Source organism: Botrytis cinerea, chromosome 15 (assembly GCF_000143535.2).
Source record: "Botrytis cinerea B05.10 chromosome 15, complete sequence".
NCBI lineage: Eukaryota > Fungi > Ascomycota > Leotiomycetes > Helotiales > Sclerotiniaceae > Botrytis > Botrytis cinerea.
In genome coordinates, this window is record NC_037324.1 from 98,959 (window position 1) to 116,458 (window position 17,500).

Consider the following 17,500-nt stretch of genomic DNA (forward strand, 5'->3'; position numbering starts at 1 on the left):
TCATAAATGTTGTGAGCGTCTTTAACCATTTTGACCGGAGATAGGATGAGGAGACCTCACGTACAACTATCAATCAGAATGTAGAGCTCGCCAGTGATCGCCCAACCTTGTCCTAAACCTGTTCCAAATTGTCCCAAACTTGTAGCAATGTGAAGCTTAACAGTTACTCCGTACGCCCAGGCTGTGTCGAAGTGGTCGCCACACCAACTTTACCAATCTTTCCAACCGCAGAGTGGCACTTGCCGGAGCGATTGGTCTCCGACTTCCCCCTTTCAGCCGTGGTGCGTGGTGGCTGGGCTCAGTCCTCATATGTCTTGAAAGGTCAAAATGAGTGCAATCATATACATCAAGGCTGCTGTCGACACCTAGCTATATAGCTATATATACATCCCTCTCCCAACCATTCCGACCCCTCCTTGAACGCTCAGCCCTGTCGGTATATATTGGATGATCTCTGCCGGATATTGGTGTCTGACCAGATGCATCGAGGACAGAGTGCTGCCGAATACAACCTTGAGCTCTCTGGGCGCTTTACCTCTCTCCCTCTTCGTCACTCACCCATCGAGTACGTACACAGTCGGAACTAGCCAACTCTTATTAATCACGACATCCAAAGTTTCTTGTGGAATACGAATGCCTTGGCCAGACCTCCAGCACAGTCCAAGTCCTAACAGTGGATCTAGGTAAGATCGCATGTCCCGACAGAGTACAAAGTATGTAAGCATGCCTACCTAGTACCTTCCCAGTCTCGAGAGCCAGTGCGCTGCTGCCGTTTGCGTATTCGTTCTTGATTATCGACTTGTTTCCTGAATTGCTGACCTTGTTTAAGTCTAAAAACCCTCGATGATCCTCGAGAGAGAATTAATCGCGTCGACCAAACATTGCAAAGTTAATACACAACTACCCACATCATAACGGAGACACATGTGTCTGCCCTGTCCTTTCGATTAAACCAATCATTGAACTTTGTTTTCGGATGTCCATTGCCTTGCCTCGCGGGCATTTTCCAGAACAAGGATTGAAACTGTTGGTTTAACACAATCTACAATTGTTCAATCCAATCTCAGAGAATATCATCGAGTTCCTGTAGGTATGCCACGCTGCTAATCAGTCAATAACCAACTTGCGACAACTTCGCCCCTTCATCGCTTCTCCGCGCACGCCTTGAGATCTACAAAAACGCTGATAAGATAGGCATATCTCTGATCTCTCCTCAATCGCCAAACTACGCCACGATGTCCATGGCCGCGGAAACCGAAAATTACGATTATGCCAGTGGGCAATCAGAAGCAGGGAAATCTCCCCTTTCATCAAGTTTGAGTTTCCTCAAGGGCCTCACGGAAAAGAAATCTACGCGGGGTATGATTCTCAAGATTCATCTCAGCTTCTTCCAGTATGAAACTAAATTTCAGAACAGTTGACGGCTCGACACCGAAAAGAAGAGGACCCAAACCCGATAGTAAACCTGCCTTAACAAGGAGGCAAGAATTAAACCGACAAGCTCAGAGGTATACTGGTATGAGGAATAGAATTTCGACTTTTGCTAATGTCTTCTAGAACCCACCGAGAGCGCAAGGAATTATATATTAAAGCCCTAGAGCAAGAAGTACTTCGATTGAAAGAAAATTTTAGTAGCGTCACTCAAAGTAAACAGACCCTCGCAGAAGAAAATCGACAGTTAAAGCAACTTCTCGCACAACATGGTATATCGTGGAATGGCAGCGGAGGAGTCGACGAATTCACAAATAATCCAAGTTTAGGATATAAATCGAGTGATAGTCAGGCCGGCAGTTATGCGCCAGGCTCTTCATCATTCAGTCCACCTCCTCTAAGCCACTCTTCGAATTCAAATCCAAACAGTACCTATTACGATGCTGGATCGCCTCAATTGAGAGGAGCGCGCCGATTTCACAATGGAAATGATAGCAGCATGGCGCATCAACAAGTTCAAGGTGTGGATTATGATCAAGCAGGAATTGACTTTGTTTTAACGTATGGCAAAGATTCCTCCAGCACGTTTTTATCGCCTCCGCGACAATAGCTAACGGCAAAATACTGATATCAGACTCGAGAGACCTTGTATGGACCACATGCAATTCTTAGTCGAACGATCCAGCGATGCTGATGGAGAGTTTTTCTCCGGCCATGCTTTAATGGCTACTTGTCCTCCAGAACCAGATATGGAGAAGCACCCAGATATACCTTTTGGGCATTGCCTGCCACATAATCATAGTCATGAATCAGATGTAATGAATGGGGGTGCTCCAAAACAAAAGACGTGGGACTTGAGCAAGAGCGATCTAGCTAATTTATTAGATTTGAGTAAGAGGTTAGACTTGAATGGAGAGATTACACCGGTTATGGCATGGGGTATGGTATTGGGACATCCACGATTTCTGGAATTAACGGATGTTGACCTGAAGAGTATGAGTGAAGAGCTGTTACCTAAGGTCAGGTGTTATGGGTATGTGTGCTTGTTTCTTTGTCTTTGTATCAGGCCTGAATGAGCTAATAATTGTAGATTTGGGGCCGCACTCGAGGAATTCGAAGTACGGGATGCTTTGGAGGCTCGGTTCGTGACGGATCCAATCGATGTGTCTCCAAGCTAAAGACATTCTTTGTCATGACTATTCTATTATAAGTTACATTCATATTAAAGGGGAGGAGAGGGGGTTTCTTAATGGGTGCAGCGCAACCCAACGCGATACATGATGTGTAATGATTGGACATTATTAGTGTGGATTATAATCAATCTCACGAAATATAGATACCCGTTTTTTTTTGTTTTTTTTGGATACTTTAGGGTTAGAACGAGCTTTTATGCCATTCATTTACTAATTATCAAATCCAAATCCAAGATAGTTCTTATTTACGTTGTACTGTCTCTTGCGGGATTCTGTGAGTTACGAGATTGATCACAAGCTAGTCGTTCCTCTCGTTTCCGAGGAAGATTTCCGACACATGAATTGAACAGTTTGCCTTCATTGGAAATACACGTACTGCCATTTTCAATACAGTAAAACTCCTCACAAAATAGCGACCCCGTTTGGAGGACTCGCAACGCCTCCCGGTACCTTGTCATTTGTTAGCATTGGCATCGATTGTGAATCTCGATTACCGGTATGCATCTCCCAACTTGCTTGGTTCCCAAAACATCACAAATGGAACAGTAATCTTATTCACCAAAGTGAGAGCAATAAAACGTGCTAGAGAGAGCCCACAAACTTACCTTTAAAGGTACACTGCTGAAAAAGAACGTCCACTTCTTCAATTTCCTACACTCCTCTCCTAATCGTTCCAAATCAAATAGCTCTCCAATTGGCATTCCCCATCCAGCAAGGAGCCATTCGTGCATCCAGTGTTGGTTTGTAAGGTCAAAAGGAGCAGATTCTAGAGCGAGTTGATCTCCAGCAGCAGCGGAGAACTCATGAGTCCATAGCCATTCTAGTACTTCAGGGCAGGCCTCAAGGCCTATTGCTGTGATTGTGGAAGCGGTAGCGAGGGTAGCCGCTTCGGAAGAAGACAGAGCTTCAACTGGATGAGGCGCGGGAAAAGCGTTAGCATTTTAAATGGTGGAAATGAAACTTAAGATCAGCGTCTAATAGTCTGAATTTGTAGACTCAATGGGAGGTTTCGATCTGCAAAATTTATTCTAATTGAATTTAAAAACTCAAAATATCTTGTTGGATCTTTGGGTTGAAATTCAGACTATTGGAAATCTCGGATCTTGTACCAGTGTTAACAGAGTATGGGAGACTTACAAGCACGAAGGTACCCAGTACGAATAAAGAGGATGTCACCTGGACGAAATGTGACATTTTGAGCTTCAGCCACAGCTTTGATCTCTGATAGGGGTATTTTGATTGTTGTTAGAGGATTGAAAGTACGACCTTGGGACTCTGCCCAGTGTGCGTAATCAAGAAGAACACCACGACCTACTATGCCGCCATTCTCTACCCAGACTACAAGCAGAAGTTGTCAGTAGGTGGACCGCTGTGGATAGGGACTTCATGTGAAATTACTTGCCGTCAATTCCGTTTCGTGTTGAATTGTGGATTTCTTCTTGAGTGCACCCATTGAAGTAAACCTTTGCGTCTTGATATCCTATGTAAATTCTTCAATTAGTCATTCGTCAATTTTCAAATTCTCTTCTGAAGAACTTACCAAAATGTCTGAATCCATCCCACTGACTACTACTTTGTGTATTTAATACCAGCACGTCATCATTCACAGTTCTTGGACTTTTATGGATGATTTTCTGTTCAAACTGCACACGTCCAAAACAGGGAACTTTGGGCTTGTCTAAAGCCCAGTCGGTAGATATTCGAATGCCGTGTTTTATTTCCTTGGCAGCCTCAATTGTGTTTTCAGGAGTGAGTCGGTTGAGGCATCCGAGCTGGTCGGTAGGGCCATACAGACCCCAAGCATTGCCGCGGGGGCCACTAGCTTGGAGAGGGAGCGATGAGAACGCTGGGGTTGGGGGTAGTGGAGAGGAAGAGGATGACATCTTTAGGGTTATTAGACTAGCTTCTAAGAACTAGTGATACAGTGAAATTATGTCAAGATGTGGTTGTTTTACCAAGCCGTCTATTTTGTATGGATACAATATATATACATAACGCGTGATCGACGACTGCAGGTATGAACTTGCACAGTATGCGGGGTTGGTGGGGGTAAAGAGGGGTATCGGTGCATGTCTTGTTCATATTTCTGTGGGGGTTCCTCTCTACATAGAGAGCCTGGAAAGGGTTACGGAATAATTTATCCTTGGGTACATCTCAGTTTCCAACTGCATGATAGATTAGTATATTGATTCTCGAAATAAGAGGTAAAAGATTGAATATTCCGAACTTGATTGAGGTGAAAATCAACACGAGTGGACTATTTGCTCAACAGTTGGATACTGATTTCTTTCACGTTCTCACGTAGCATATTAGAAGCCCAAGAACTAATTCGAGTCCAATACTACCCATTTTTCGAAGATCCGAAGCGGCCGTTGGAAGATGGACACAAAGAATGAATCGTCACTGGCCTCCCATCAGCTCCCATGAACCACTCAATCAGTTGATCAGCTAGGCAGCTTGAAATTCTCGCCTGGTACACTTTCACCTCTCAGATTTTGGGGAGTAGAATGAAGATTTCGACCGGGTGCTTGCTTTTCCGTTGTTCTATACAATTGATGATTAAAACACATTCTCGCTGGGTTCTTGAATCGGAGGCAGTCAACATCTTCACATAACTAATGTTAATAGTGTGAGACTAACAGGCAACCTCTACGTAAGCGAATAACAGACTGGAACTGAGTATTTTCAACTAGCCTTTATAATCCATTTACTATTTATAAACCCGATTCAACATCTCTACTTAATTCGTGAGATAGTGGCACTCAATTCCGGCCTCTTATTACGCTTACGTAGAGCCACCTTAGGCATAATATCCTCCCTTGCAACAGATGCAGATATGCGTTAGGATATTTTAAGATGATTTTGTCAGAGGAAAGGAACTGCACGGATAAAGATATGTGATAGTTCCGGGGTGATGACAGTGTCTCCCGTACCTTTGTGAGATATTCCAACTTCAAATTTTGGATTTGTGTAGATAGTCTAAGATGAATGGAGAATAACGAGCTGTACTCCCCCTTCGTTGGCAGTGGGAAGTGCTGCCCGAGTGATCATCAAATTTGATTACAGATCGAGCAATCGCCTCCAAAAACTTCCAACAACCAGACGAAATTTACAAAAGGCTCTCACTGACACGCATTGCGTGTAGAACTTTGCACTCCACCAACACCTCCAACTACGATGCCTTCTTTGGACAGCATTACTCTGATTTTTATATCTCGCTCATGACAAGTTGACGATTAAACTCTGCATTGCGTCTGAGGCAATGGGCTTCATCGGTCCATAATTCTGGTAATGATATGAAGTTCGAGAGCAGAACGGGGGACGGTTCAATGGGGAACGACCGCTGATTGGATAAGAGGAAAATAAATCGGAGATTTAAATCCCGAGCTCCGACGGACACGGAAGCTTTACTTTCCCGAATGGCAGCATCCTTCTTGTCCATTGTAACAATTGCCATACTTTCTTCGTCATCCCCATAATTTGTCTCTCGTCTTCTTTTCCCCCCATTTCACATACATTTGCGCTCGAAAATGACAGACTCTACGGAAACGGAACGTTCAGGTCCCTACGGACGAGCTTGTCTCAACTGTGCTAAGGCAAAAACGAAATGTAACTTTGGTAGTGACCAAAGAGTTTGTGAGAGGTATCTCTATCAAGAAGTCCTTGTGTCTATAGACTAACTTGTCTAGATGTGGTAGACTCAAAAAGGGATGTGTTACTGCTCCGGCGAAACGGAGACAGAAACCACGCGTGACTGCAGAACGTCTTGAACAAAGATTAGACGGGCTTGTATCTTTACTGAGGACTATCTCACCAAATAATCCAGCTGTCGAGAATGCCCTCAATAGTTTCACAGTCCGATCTTCTGATAAGCATCCATCAAGTTTACTTTCTAATGCCGTAAACACTTCAGCGAGAGATCCCGATGAAGTTGCATCTACTAATTCAAGTGCGGCACATCTTCCTCCCACACCGGCATCGAGCGCGAGCTCAACGTATCCATACACTTTACCGGAGGGTGCGGAACCAACAATAGAAGAAGCAGAAATATACTTTCATTCATTTTGTACTAGAAATCTTCCCCATTTCCCATTTATACAGTTTCAAGATGGCATGACGGCCCGTCAGTTACGACATGAGCGCCCCTTCTTTTGGTTATGTATCATGACAATGTCATCAACGGTCATCCAACGGCAAATTACACTTGGGAAAACAATCCGAGAGATCGCAGCTCGGGAACTTGTTGTGGAAGGAAAGAGAAATTTGGATCTGTTACTGGGTTTAGTTTGTTTCGTTGGATGGTAAGCGATAGTCTCGATGCTGAATCCACATCACTCACTGTTGTTCTAGGGGACAGTATCAAATACGAACCGCGCCCTTCATGACTCTATTTTCGAATCTGATCGTTACACTTGTGGTTGATTTACAACTTCATCAACCTACTAGTGAAGAGTCTCATAATTCGGGGCTGGAACAGGAATTTCGGCATAATGAAATGATGGAGGTACCATTGACTCGAAATATGGAGCATCGTCGTCTAGTGTTAGCTTGCTATTACCTAACCTCAACGTTCGTCTAAATATTTCCCCTCTGGTATGGCACGCTTAAAGCGATCGAGGCTAACACCCAGATTTCTAGTCTTTCAACCTTTCATAAGAAATTGGAAAGCATAGTCTGGTGTCCTTATATTGACAAATGTTTATCAAAACTAGAAGAAAGAAAAGATCCGTCTGATGAGCTTTTAATCAACCAGGTGCGACTTCAACACGTTGTGCGTAAGACGGCAGAATCATATATAAATCTCATACGCGATGGAACACCAGACCAACCTGGGAGTTCCACTCTTATTATGCTCTATATCCAAAATCTCAAATCACAACTAGCGGAGGTTAAAAAAAAGATACCCTCTCATTTAAAAGAAAATAGTATGTACACTTTGATAGTGGAGAGTCCAATCCTAAAGCTATGTGCTAACAGCTTCTAAGGGGCCTTGAACCTTCAAGCTTACGGCGCAGAAGTCATGATTCACGAGTTTGCTATCTATCTTCCCAACTCCACTGAAGCTTTATTATTAGATTCCTCACTTTCTCGAATAGAATCACTTCATTGCTGTCTTAACTCCATAAAATCTTGGTTTGACATTCTCCTCAACTCACCAGCCTCACATTTTATAGGACTACCACTTCCAGTGTGGAAGCAATTCGGAGGGGTTTTCTTCCCTTTATATCGTTTAACGGTGCTTAAAGATCCAGCATGGGATACCGACATGGTCAGGAGGGTTTGTGCGCCTGGAAGAATCTTGGATGCACTAGGACAAAGTCTAAAAGAATCAGAAGCCGAGGCCGCCTGGGAAAGAACCAGTAGTGATTCCGAAAACATATTTACGTGTTCGGAAAAGGTCATGAAGATGTTCAAAGCATGGGTAGAGCGCAAACCGGGATTCAATGCGCCCATTGCCATTACTTCCAACTCTATCGATGACTTCCAAGAAAAGCAACAACAGCCAATGCCAGAGACAGACCAAATAGCTTCTATGTCAACTTTTATGCCAATGGAAATGGAAGATGTTTGGTCGCAGGACTACATGGGACTCTGGGATGTGTATCCCAACTCTTTTTGAATCTCTTATCAATGTTCCGCAGGAACCGAAGAGTGTGACGCATCTCGGATGCAGTAATAATATACAAATACTAGTATTGATAATCAACTCCACTTGACTCAACATATTCCTTCACTGACATCCACATGAAGGATTTGTACCATGCTGACATTCTGACATCTCCACCTTCCTCCTCCCTATCACCAAGGAGATTCCTTCCCCACATATATCCCTGATTTTCCGGGCTCTTTTGAAACCCGAACCACGCCATTGTAACTCCACTCGGGTTTTCTGGGGGAACACGAGCCCCGCGGCCAATCACAATGACCTACGCCTGATCACCTTCCGGAAATAGATTATTTAGCCATGCCCGAAGGATTTGATGTCGTGCAATAATTATATGTATATACCTACTTATTCAACTTCTTCTTCAGAATCATTGTCACTATATTCTTCTCTGGGGAAACTTTAATCCTTTCCACGAAATGGCATCTTCAGACTTCCCAACAAGAACCCACACCACCACCCGCTCATTTACCTATTCGTACATTCATATCCAGCCCTCATCCCCCTCAAAATCCTATATTCTTTTTCTCCATGGCTTTCCCTCCTCCTCTCGTGACTGGCGCCATCAAATAACCTATTTCTCCTCGAAAGGTTATGGAATCATTGCTCCTGACCTTCTTGGATTCGGCAACACCTCCAAACCACTCTCAATGCATTCCTACAAATTCAAAGACATGGCCTCGGACTTATATGAGATTCTTTCCATCCACTCCATTTCTGCATCTCATACAGCAATAGGTGTAGGTCATGATTGGGGAAGTCCTATGCTTTCACGCATGGTAAATTATTATCCGGAATTATTCAAGAAATTGGTGTTTCTTGATGTGGGATACCAGGCCCCTGATGGACCGGCTTTCAATTTCGAGACGGTGAAAATGATTAATGCTCAAATCAAGGAGGCGGCTGGATTTGAGATCTTTGGATATTTCTTTTTGATGAATGAGGAGGATGGTACAGAGTTGCTGAACAAGAATGTGAGATCTTACGATTATCTTTGATCTCTACCGCGTCAGTTATTCCGAATATAAAATGCTAACATTTGACCAACGTAGCCCGAATCAGTTATGTCCTTGTATTATAGCCTTGACAGTGAGATAGGCAAAGAGTATATGGGAGCTACTGGCGGTTTTCGTAAATGGCTTGAGGGGGGTATGTTAGCTCCTTATCCAGATTTTATAAAGAGTGAGGTGAGTAAAGATCATTCCGTTCATGTTTGTGACAAACCCGTGATGTGAATATCTATACTAACAAGCACCTCGCAATCAGGACGTTGAACATTTCAAAAACATGTTCTCGCCCAAAAACGGTGGATTTGGCGGTGCAAAAAATTGGTATACTATGCAGCTTCATGGGATTAACGAAGGTGATGATAAAGGTACTATCGCCTTTTTCTTCTTTCTATCCTTCCCCTCTCCCTTCCTTTCCTTTTATCCCTCTGTATTATCTCTCAAATCATAACTAAGACTAAATTCCCCACCCAGCAATCACCAAAGAACGTACAATCGTTCACCAACCAACTCTCCTCATAACGTCTACCAATTTTATCAGCTCTGGCGCCGATTTTCCTTCGCAAATGAGACCTTATATTCCAAATTTTAGAGTTGAGAGATGGGAATGTGGTCATTGGATTCAGCTTGAAAAGAGTGATGAGACAAACGCACTTTTGGGGGAGTTCTTTGAGGAGAATTAACCAAAGAAGGAGACGGATAGAGTGCGGTACATAAATTCGATGGCGGAGGGATTTTGGTCAGATGATATGATTCCAATTCTTCACATTGAAGTTGATAAATGTCAACAATAGGAGTAAACGAAATTATTGAAAAGGTTCATATCGTAAAAATGGAATTGTATTCTAGATCCTGCACTGCCATCTCCTTTTGTTTGATACCATTAGAAATGACGAATAGCTGATCTAAAGTCTTGATACAAACTGTTCAGCCCAATCTCAATTAGCCAAAGGCACGAACGAGAGCCAGAAAACTCAAGGCATGTTCTTTCTTTTTGCCGAGTTCTAGTTCCATTATATGGGAAATCTAAATCTAACACTCCCACTATAAGAATTGTGCTAAAATTAATACTGTATGAGTTATGACTCGCTCACTCCCTTGCTCGCTTTAATTGCTAAATAAATTATTGTGACATGGGAAATGCATTATTTGAAAGCATATATACAACGAGGTATTGGTATTAGTGTGAGTTTCTGTGCCTGGTTGGTATGTCACATAATATGAATGTGTGATATGTTTGTTGACTTGCTTCAAGCCGATTCGTGTGTAAGGGTCCCTTTTGTTGTGTCCCGAAGCTTGTTTCGGGATGATTGAATGTTTTGAGATTCGGTATGTATGCATCTTTGGTATTGAGGGTCTCGCGCACTTGAGATAACCAGCAGCTTAACATTGGTCATGTTGTGATTCTTCCCTCCGGTTTTAAATCTTTGTTCAATCGAACGGTGTAGGAATTTTCAGAGGGATCCAGAATCAAGAGAGATTTGACTTTCTTGTGGTGCCTGCTTTAAGCCGCAGTTCACTTCTCATAAGACTTTATTTTTGCTTCATTTATGCTCTCTGTAGCTTACTTTGAGCATCATTCAGGGATGATAATAAGTCTCATGCCGTACCTCATCAGCGTCTGCCTTCCCATCCCTCATCTCTGTCTTTTTGAACATTGCTTGTAAGGGACTCATTGGTAATGGCCATTCGACTTCCTCGACTATCTCGTCTTCATCATTCTCCTCCTCCTCATCTCTTTCTCTATTGGCATTCCCTTCGGGTAAAATTATCCGCGGTAGGTTCAATATCCCTATATTCGTCTCTCTCCTTTCATATCTTTGTTCGCCTGAACCCTCAGACCCCGTCGAACCCAATGGCAATGCAGGACTCGCTGCCCTTTTCCTCTTCGTCTTGAAACTCTTCCCAATCGGTGTTAGCAGTTCACTCCCCACCGGTTCCCTAGCCGGTAATTCCACTGGCGCCATTATTTCCCTCCCTTGCAACTCCCTCATCTCCATACTCTCCCCGTGCAATTGCGCTTTTCCCCCGGTCCCTGAGTATACATCACCATAACTATTATGACTACTCGTACTTGCCGGGCTATTAAGCCCGCCGAACTCTTTATATAGTTCTATATCAATTGGGATATGGCGTGAGCGGAGAAGTTGCTGTTGAAAGAGAAATTCGCGATGTTGTTTGCGACGAGTGAAAAAAATTACTATAAACACGGTGGACATGCCGAGGAGTGAGCCGATTACGGGGCCTATTATCCAAGTTTTGTTTAAAGGGGCCGTGGAGCTAGCAGTCGTCAGAGGAATAGTTGAATTGAAAGTACCGTTGGTCTCGGAGTTCGTGGTTGGAGCCGTTGGGGTAGGACTTAATGTTGATGTGGAATTTAAGGTTGGAGTTGATGAAATGGAGGTTATGGAGATCCTGGAATGTGATGATGCTTTCATGGCAGATATCGATGCTGTTTCCAAAATTAGAATGATGCATTTATCAAGATTACTTTAGGCTGAAAAGAGAACATAGTTCAATACCTTCAGAGAGCGCACTGAAATAAGCACTTGCCCAAGTAGCTGTACTTAAAACCGTTGTCCAATCCCCTGAATCGCTCATCAAACCCTCAGTCCAACTACTAGCAGGCGTTGTCACCAAATTAACTAGTCCAGTGGTAGTCGAAGAACTCGTCTTTGTTGCTGTCGCTCCAGAAGTCGTAGAAGATCCATTTCCAACTATCCGTGAATGCAGAGCTGTTAAGTTTGAAGCTTGCAATGCGTACTGCTGGACTTCCTCTCCTCCTGGCGTGTTGATACATTTATTCAATTGCGCGGAGATGAGAGGTATTATCTCTTGTTGATCGGTACTGACGTCTGGATTTTCAATCGAATAGGTCAACACGCAAGTTTGACAGTTTCCACAGCTGGTGATGAAGGCTGAATTTTCTGCACAGGACGTCGTGCTATTAAATGCTAATGCTTCAATTCTGCATGTCGCTGCATGAATATTAGCTTTGTGACCCTCTCCACTCCAATGCTATCTTGATCTGTTTACAGTATCTGATAATAGTAAATCAAACTTACGGCAGTCAGGAGAACAATATGATGAAGGTAACACCATCACAGATTGTCTTACTGCCAGAGCTGCGGCAATGAATCGAGGAAGATGCATATCTTCTTCTCTCCTCTCCAATACCAAAACCCAAAAGACAAAAGCCAAATTCAAAATCGTCACATGCCCAATGTCTTACGATGCACTTTGTCTTGAAAATGCATTTTATTTCCTGGTTGAGGCTGAAATTGTGGTTCACTAATAACGAGAGAAAGGTCTGTGGAGTTGGAGGACATCAAAGCTTAGATGAAAGGACTACCATCAGCCTTAGATTACAAAGAAAAAGATACAACATATAGGCATACATGCTCTGCATATCATTAAATCAAACAGGATGTGTGTTATGCGTTTTACTTTCGACCTGCAGGCATGGAGTAGGCATCCAACTTTTTGAATATGTATGTACTGGGGTCTCGAAGTGTATCTACTAGGGAATCTCAAAACGATCTCGCAAAAGATGCCCAGAAAAACGACAAGAAGGGTAAAGGGTGAAGCTTCTGGGAAACATCCTGACAGACTATCCTGCCCGAAAATCTGGACGAGCATGGGGATGCATTCAGCAGATCCTAGACATAGTTGGTTACTATTGCCCCTCTTAGTCATTGATCCCTCCAAAGGCAGTAAAAATACCGGAAACTGGCAAGTTACACAAAGCTGTTGCATGTAAAAGAAAGTTAAAATCCTACTTTCAATGATCCTAATTATCTGACATTTTTTTTAAGAATTCTTCGGGGGCCGACTACCACTTCGCCGGCCCACAGGAGTAGAACCTCAGACGAGTAGGGGCTGCACCTCGTAGATATATTATCCAAACGAAATGCCCGAGCAATTGGAGAGCTATTATTGGATGATATCTGCCCCCCTGTCCAACTCCACCAAAAAAGCATGATTGATACTGCTTCAAACAAGCATAGTTCGCTTCTAGATCCTACCAACCCCAGAATTAGTCAATTGAGGCTTGAATTGACGACGCCTTTTCAGCTATTCTGTTCGAAGCCACTGGTTCGACTTGGCATCAGAAAATGATCTTTAGGTACGAGTGTCTCCTGGAGAAAAGACGATAAACAACCTGGTGTTTTATGCGGTCCAATTACGCTTGAAAAATTGTTTGAGCGGAGAATTCTTTTGGGAATGTCAGAATTAGAGCTTCGGAGAAATTGTTTGAAAGAGGAATAGGTTCGGCATCAGCGTTGAGGTGATGCTCGGTTGGAGCTCAGACACATGGTTGCAAGGATTAATTCCCATGTATGCAACATAAAACATTTATTTCAAGAAGAGATAGCGATTGATTGAGTTGTATCGGGCCAGTCGTTCATCTCTCAACCCCCCTTTCAGAACGTTTAGAAGTTCTAGGCTACATTGAAGTTAGAGAAAACTGTACAACTTTGAATATTTGCATGTCTTTGGGGTTTGGAGTTTCTATGAATCGAACCTAAGGCTCGCCGTTGTTGAACCTACTCTGGGTACGACCATTTGTCTTGGGGGCCATATTGAAAGAATCACACAAAGTTCTCACGTTAGGACTTTCCCTGTGCGGTTGTTGTCCCCCTATCCAATCCCATTCGATGATCTGATCCATTTCAGTGCCCGGTATTTGCAAATGTCTTCCTTCTCGACGCATACACCTCAATCCTATAACGCCGCGTGATATGAAGAACCTACTCAGTGCCCAGATGGAAGAATAGACCCGGATTCCTTTCGCAATAGTTATTGATGATTGCCACCTAACATCCACTGCTACTCACACTCATACAAGTCTCGTAAATCCCATGATATCTATGAGGTTACACTGAAACACAGGCTGCACTATTATCTTGATGCTGATTTGACAATAAGGGTATCTGATGCTAACAAATATCTCCCACCCTGAGCAAAACTTCGTTCTACCCCGTTCAGTTTTCTATGCAATGAGTTGCAACATTCTATTGTATCTTATCAGTTGTTCTCGTGATTATAGTGAAGCCTCAAGGTACAATTATGCTGGTAGAAAAGCATAATATCAGATGAGGAGATAAATCTTGGCAGATGCACGCATGCTTATGGTACATGGGCATAGTTTGTGTGTTGTCTGGCTCCTACAGATTTTTCCAATATAACCAATGGCCGATGCTAATTAATATGGTTGGTTGCACCAGGTCTTAGCTTCGTTCAGTCTATTGAATATCGGCCTTCTATCTCTTCTCTTTGCGATTAAGTATGTGCTTTATCTTTTTTTTTCTGATACATCTCCGAAGATTTGAAGCAATAGAAGAATGAACCAAGACTCTAGCTGAAAGTCTATGTACTAATATGAATCCAAGAGCATCGCGAGCTTGATAAGTCTACAAGGCATAGACAAACTCGTGATTTTCCTTATCCGTCAAATCGAGAAACTCTTGTTTATCCAGCTTTTTGTAACCTGGCGCGGCTCTAATAGCTTCATTCTTCTTGTTCATCCTGTTGTAGTACCAAGAAATGAAAGCCACATCCAGGGCACAGACCCCATAACATACGATGATGGTTATTTCCGCTGGTTTATATCGTGGCGCATCTGATGGTCTGAATACTTGAGGGCCGATTATATTTCCTACACAATAAGCAACCAAATAAAGGGCTGCAACTGTTGTTTTTTTGGTGTAACCTGCGACATTACTCGATATCATGGAGAGAAGTGCAGTGAATGGTGTTGGTGAAGCTTGTGTTAGGTAATAGCCCGCCAAACGACCACTGTCGTTGGACAAAGGGAGAGCAACTATAAGTATCATGCCTAGCATCGCTATCAAGAGACCAGATATGGAGATCAGAAGTCTGTGTCCATATTTATCTCCAAGATAACCACATAAAATGAGGGCTATAACTTCGACAGCACCGCCCGGAGTTCCATAAAGAAGTGATTCATCAGGAGTGTAACCAAATGAGACGATAAGTTGGGAAAAGAAGTTGGAAATTCCACCTATATTTTGTCAGTTTTCAATGACTGACCGAATAAGAGCCGACGTTAGGATCCTTCTTACCATTAGGAATATCTGCTACTAATCCATAAAATACGAACGCCCAAGTTACCGGATCGGCAAGAGCTTCCTTCAATTGATACATTTTAAAGTGTTTATTGCCCACACCTTGCTGGTTCTTTCTGATACGCTCGACAGCCATAAGTCTTTCTTGTGGAGTAAGGAACTTGGCATTCAACTGATTATCCGGCATGAAATATAGAAATATGCAACCGATGGCTACTGTCAACAGACCAATGGCCAAGAACACAATCTTCCACGAAGCAATGGTAGATCCGTGTTTTTTAACACCAACTGAGATGCCGTAAGCTACGAGACCACCAAATATTTGAGCGAACCCATTGAAACTGAACCATATTCCAGTTCTTAGGCCTTGCTCTTTTTGCGTATACCACTGGGATGTAAAAAGAGTAAAGCCAGGAGTTACTGCAGCCTCGAAAACTCCCAGAAAGAAGCGCACAGCCACGGCGCCCGCAAAATTGCTTGTCGCGGCCATGCAACACAGAGTCCCACCCCAAGCTATGATATTGAACGATGACCATTTAGCGAGTGGCAATCTCTGTAGTAAAAGATTGGTGGGATACTCCCAGACCAAGTAGCCGATGTAGAACATTGATCTGTACAATAAATCAATCAACAGATTTCTAAAAGGGATGAATACCGAACTCAGAACGCTCTTACCCTAGCCATTGATAATTATCACCCTTAAGATCAAGTGAGGTTTTCATCCCCATAATGCTCGCATAGGAAAGTGTGGTCTTGTCGAGATAGTTGAGCCCATACACAACACAGAGCATCTATGAAGATATCGTCAGTACACCCACGAGGATCATCCGACAAGAGACATACCGGCATCAAATTCCAATCAATTTTTCTCAACAATTTCTTTTCCATCTCTGGCGTCATGACAATAACTTCGCCATCGTGTCCAGCAAAGGCTTTAAGCGCTTCATCGCCGTCATTTGGATCAGCATGCTTGAATATGGGATCCTGCAATTCCCCTTCACCCAAGGTAACATTTCGCTCTAAGTCCTGTGACTTCTTCTTAATATCATCAGAGTCGGTGTATTGATGCTTTTCATCGATTGGGTCCGCCATAGTGTAGACGATAACTTTGACAGGCAGTCACTCACACACCGGCTGCCCCGAGTAAATAAAGGATCAATAATTACTAGTGCTGAGCCAACGAAAGAAGCGTATGATCAAGGATGATGTTGACGAGTGCAAGATACAGCTGGAACAGTGTAATAATGTATGATGATGATGATTTCACTGAATGATCAACGAAGAAATGAAGGGATCACAGACATCACCGTGATAGAACTGCAGTACAAATACTGGGCTGCAGTAACGTCGGACATGCATGTGTGAGGTAGATGCTATCTGAGGATCATCACTAGTCCACAAAATCGACCATGAATGGAAGCGTTATCGTCACTCTGCCTCCTCTCGCGCCCCCATGTTTGAAGATACTCGATACAGTTTGATAATGCGTTGGTAGTGTGTGCTTCTCGGATCATTTCTTATCAATCCCTATCAGTTCTTCTCCATCATTTAGGAGGGGTAAGAGATATGAAATGAGGGGGAACATCGGGTTTGAGGAACATTGGACACAATTGGAGAAAAGATTCGAAACGCATACCAAAGAGGAAATAATCTTCGTCGTAGATAAATTAAAAGGGAAGGTTACATTTGGAATCCACCGGCAGATGATAAGCTTTGAACTTTGACTTTCGACGTTCATTACCTCATTATCTCAATAGAGTCTAGAACTAATCACCTGATATGTCGGATGGATAAGAAGGCACGTGATCGGGTTATCTACCTTGGCAACTCCGCTCGCTCAGTTGCTTTCACAAACAAGCTCACCTCAAGACCTACTCGCCTACTGTACAGAGTCGATACCAAACAACAACTTGAGATCTGGATGGATGAATGTGAAAGCAACTGCTATTCACTCTAACAACAACATGAGATTGTCGCAATCGAAATGATTCGACATGATGCCCAGCTTGTCCACTATCGCAAGCCAACGATCATTTGCTACGAACACATCCCTCGAGTGAATACTCATAGTATGAATTGAAGCTGATTACGAAGAGCTCTATGAGCGTGAGCACA

At 43.1% G+C, this 17,500-nt stretch overlaps 7 protein-coding genes across 10 annotated transcripts; 3 read left to right on the forward strand and 4 right to left on the reverse strand.

The window, feature by feature from the left end:
• Nucleotides 1-275: 275 nt before the first annotated feature.
• Nucleotides 276-2,856, forward strand: BCIN_15g00200 (hypothetical protein). Of its 3 annotated transcripts, none has more exons than XM_024697330.1 (7): nt 276-713; nt 830-1,086; nt 1,195-1,359; nt 1,418-1,508; nt 1,558-1,992; nt 2,066-2,464; nt 2,522-2,856. In XM_024697330.1, exons 3-7 carry the CDS (start codon nt 1,236-1,238, stop codon nt 2,607-2,609), a joined length of 1,137 nt encoding a protein of 378 aa, XP_024553146.1. In that variant the 5' UTR covers nt 276-713; nt 830-1,086; nt 1,195-1,235; the 3' UTR covers nt 2,610-2,856. The 3 variants fall into 3 exon arrangements, with proteins under 3 accessions (XP_024553146.1, XP_024553147.1, XP_024553145.1); XM_024697331.1 differs by having other exon boundaries at nt 1,558-1,952; nt 2,004-2,464; XM_024697332.1 differs by having other exon boundaries at nt 1,558-2,464.
• A 31-nt stretch (nt 2,857-2,887) lies between these two features.
• BCIN_15g00210 (hypothetical protein) lies at nt 2,888-4,561 on the reverse strand. The gene is made up of 5 exons (XM_024697333.1): nt 4,165-4,561; nt 4,027-4,104; nt 3,762-3,962; nt 3,230-3,534; nt 2,888-3,074 (listed from the first exon to the last, which is right to left on the reverse strand). Exons 1-5 carry the CDS (start codon nt 4,505-4,507, stop codon nt 3,027-3,029), a joined length of 975 nt encoding a protein of 324 aa, XP_024553148.1. The 5' UTR covers nt 4,508-4,561; the 3' UTR covers nt 2,888-3,026.
• Nucleotides 4,562-5,540: 979 nt separating this feature from the next.
• On the forward strand, nt 5,541-8,335 carry BCIN_15g00220 (hypothetical protein). The gene is made up of 5 exons (XM_024697334.1): nt 5,541-6,267; nt 6,314-6,925; nt 6,975-7,193; nt 7,263-7,549; nt 7,610-8,335. Exons 1-5 carry the CDS (start codon nt 6,155-6,157, stop codon nt 8,242-8,244), a joined length of 1,866 nt encoding a protein of 621 aa, XP_024553149.1. The 5' UTR covers nt 5,541-6,154; the 3' UTR covers nt 8,245-8,335.
• A 290-nt stretch (nt 8,336-8,625) lies between these two features.
• On the forward strand, nt 8,626-10,159 carry BCIN_15g00230 (hypothetical protein). The gene is made up of 4 exons (XM_001548741.2): nt 8,626-9,263; nt 9,342-9,476; nt 9,556-9,664; nt 9,771-10,159. The coding sequence occupies exons 1-4, from the start codon at nt 8,709-8,711 to the stop codon at nt 9,977-9,979; spliced, it is 1,008 nt and encodes a 335-aa protein (XP_001548791.1). The 5' UTR covers nt 8,626-8,708; the 3' UTR covers nt 9,980-10,159.
• A 249-nt stretch (nt 10,160-10,408) lies between these two features.
• Nucleotides 10,409-12,561, reverse strand: BCIN_15g00240 (hypothetical protein). The gene is made up of 3 exons (XM_001548742.2): nt 12,362-12,561; nt 11,819-12,274; nt 10,409-11,748 (listed from the first exon to the last, which is right to left on the reverse strand). Exons 1-3 carry the CDS (start codon nt 12,447-12,449, stop codon nt 10,877-10,879), a joined length of 1,416 nt encoding a protein of 471 aa, XP_001548792.1. The 5' UTR covers nt 12,450-12,561; the 3' UTR covers nt 10,409-10,876.
• A 615-nt stretch (nt 12,562-13,176) lies between these two features.
• On the reverse strand, nt 13,177-14,078 carry BCIN_15g00250 (hypothetical protein). 2 transcript variants are annotated; one of them, XM_024697335.1, is made up of 2 exons: nt 13,848-14,078; nt 13,177-13,743 (listed from the first exon to the last, which is right to left on the reverse strand). In XM_024697335.1, exons 1-2 carry the CDS (start codon nt 14,008-14,010, stop codon nt 13,739-13,741), a joined length of 168 nt encoding a protein of 55 aa, XP_024553150.1. In that variant the 5' UTR covers nt 14,011-14,078; the 3' UTR covers nt 13,177-13,738. The 2 variants fall into 2 exon arrangements, with proteins under 2 accessions (XP_024553150.1, XP_024553151.1); XM_024697336.1 differs by having other exon boundaries at nt 13,177-14,078.
• A 373-nt stretch (nt 14,079-14,451) lies between these two features.
• Nucleotides 14,452-17,114, reverse strand: BCIN_15g00260 (hypothetical protein). Its single transcript, XM_024697337.1, has 4 exons — nt 16,229-17,114; nt 16,061-16,176; nt 15,383-15,996; nt 14,452-15,321 (listed from the first exon to the last, which is right to left on the reverse strand). Exons 1-4 carry the CDS (start codon nt 16,475-16,477, stop codon nt 14,711-14,713), a joined length of 1,590 nt encoding a protein of 529 aa, XP_024553152.1. The 5' UTR covers nt 16,478-17,114; the 3' UTR covers nt 14,452-14,710.
• Nucleotides 17,115-17,500: the final 386 nt, after the last annotated feature.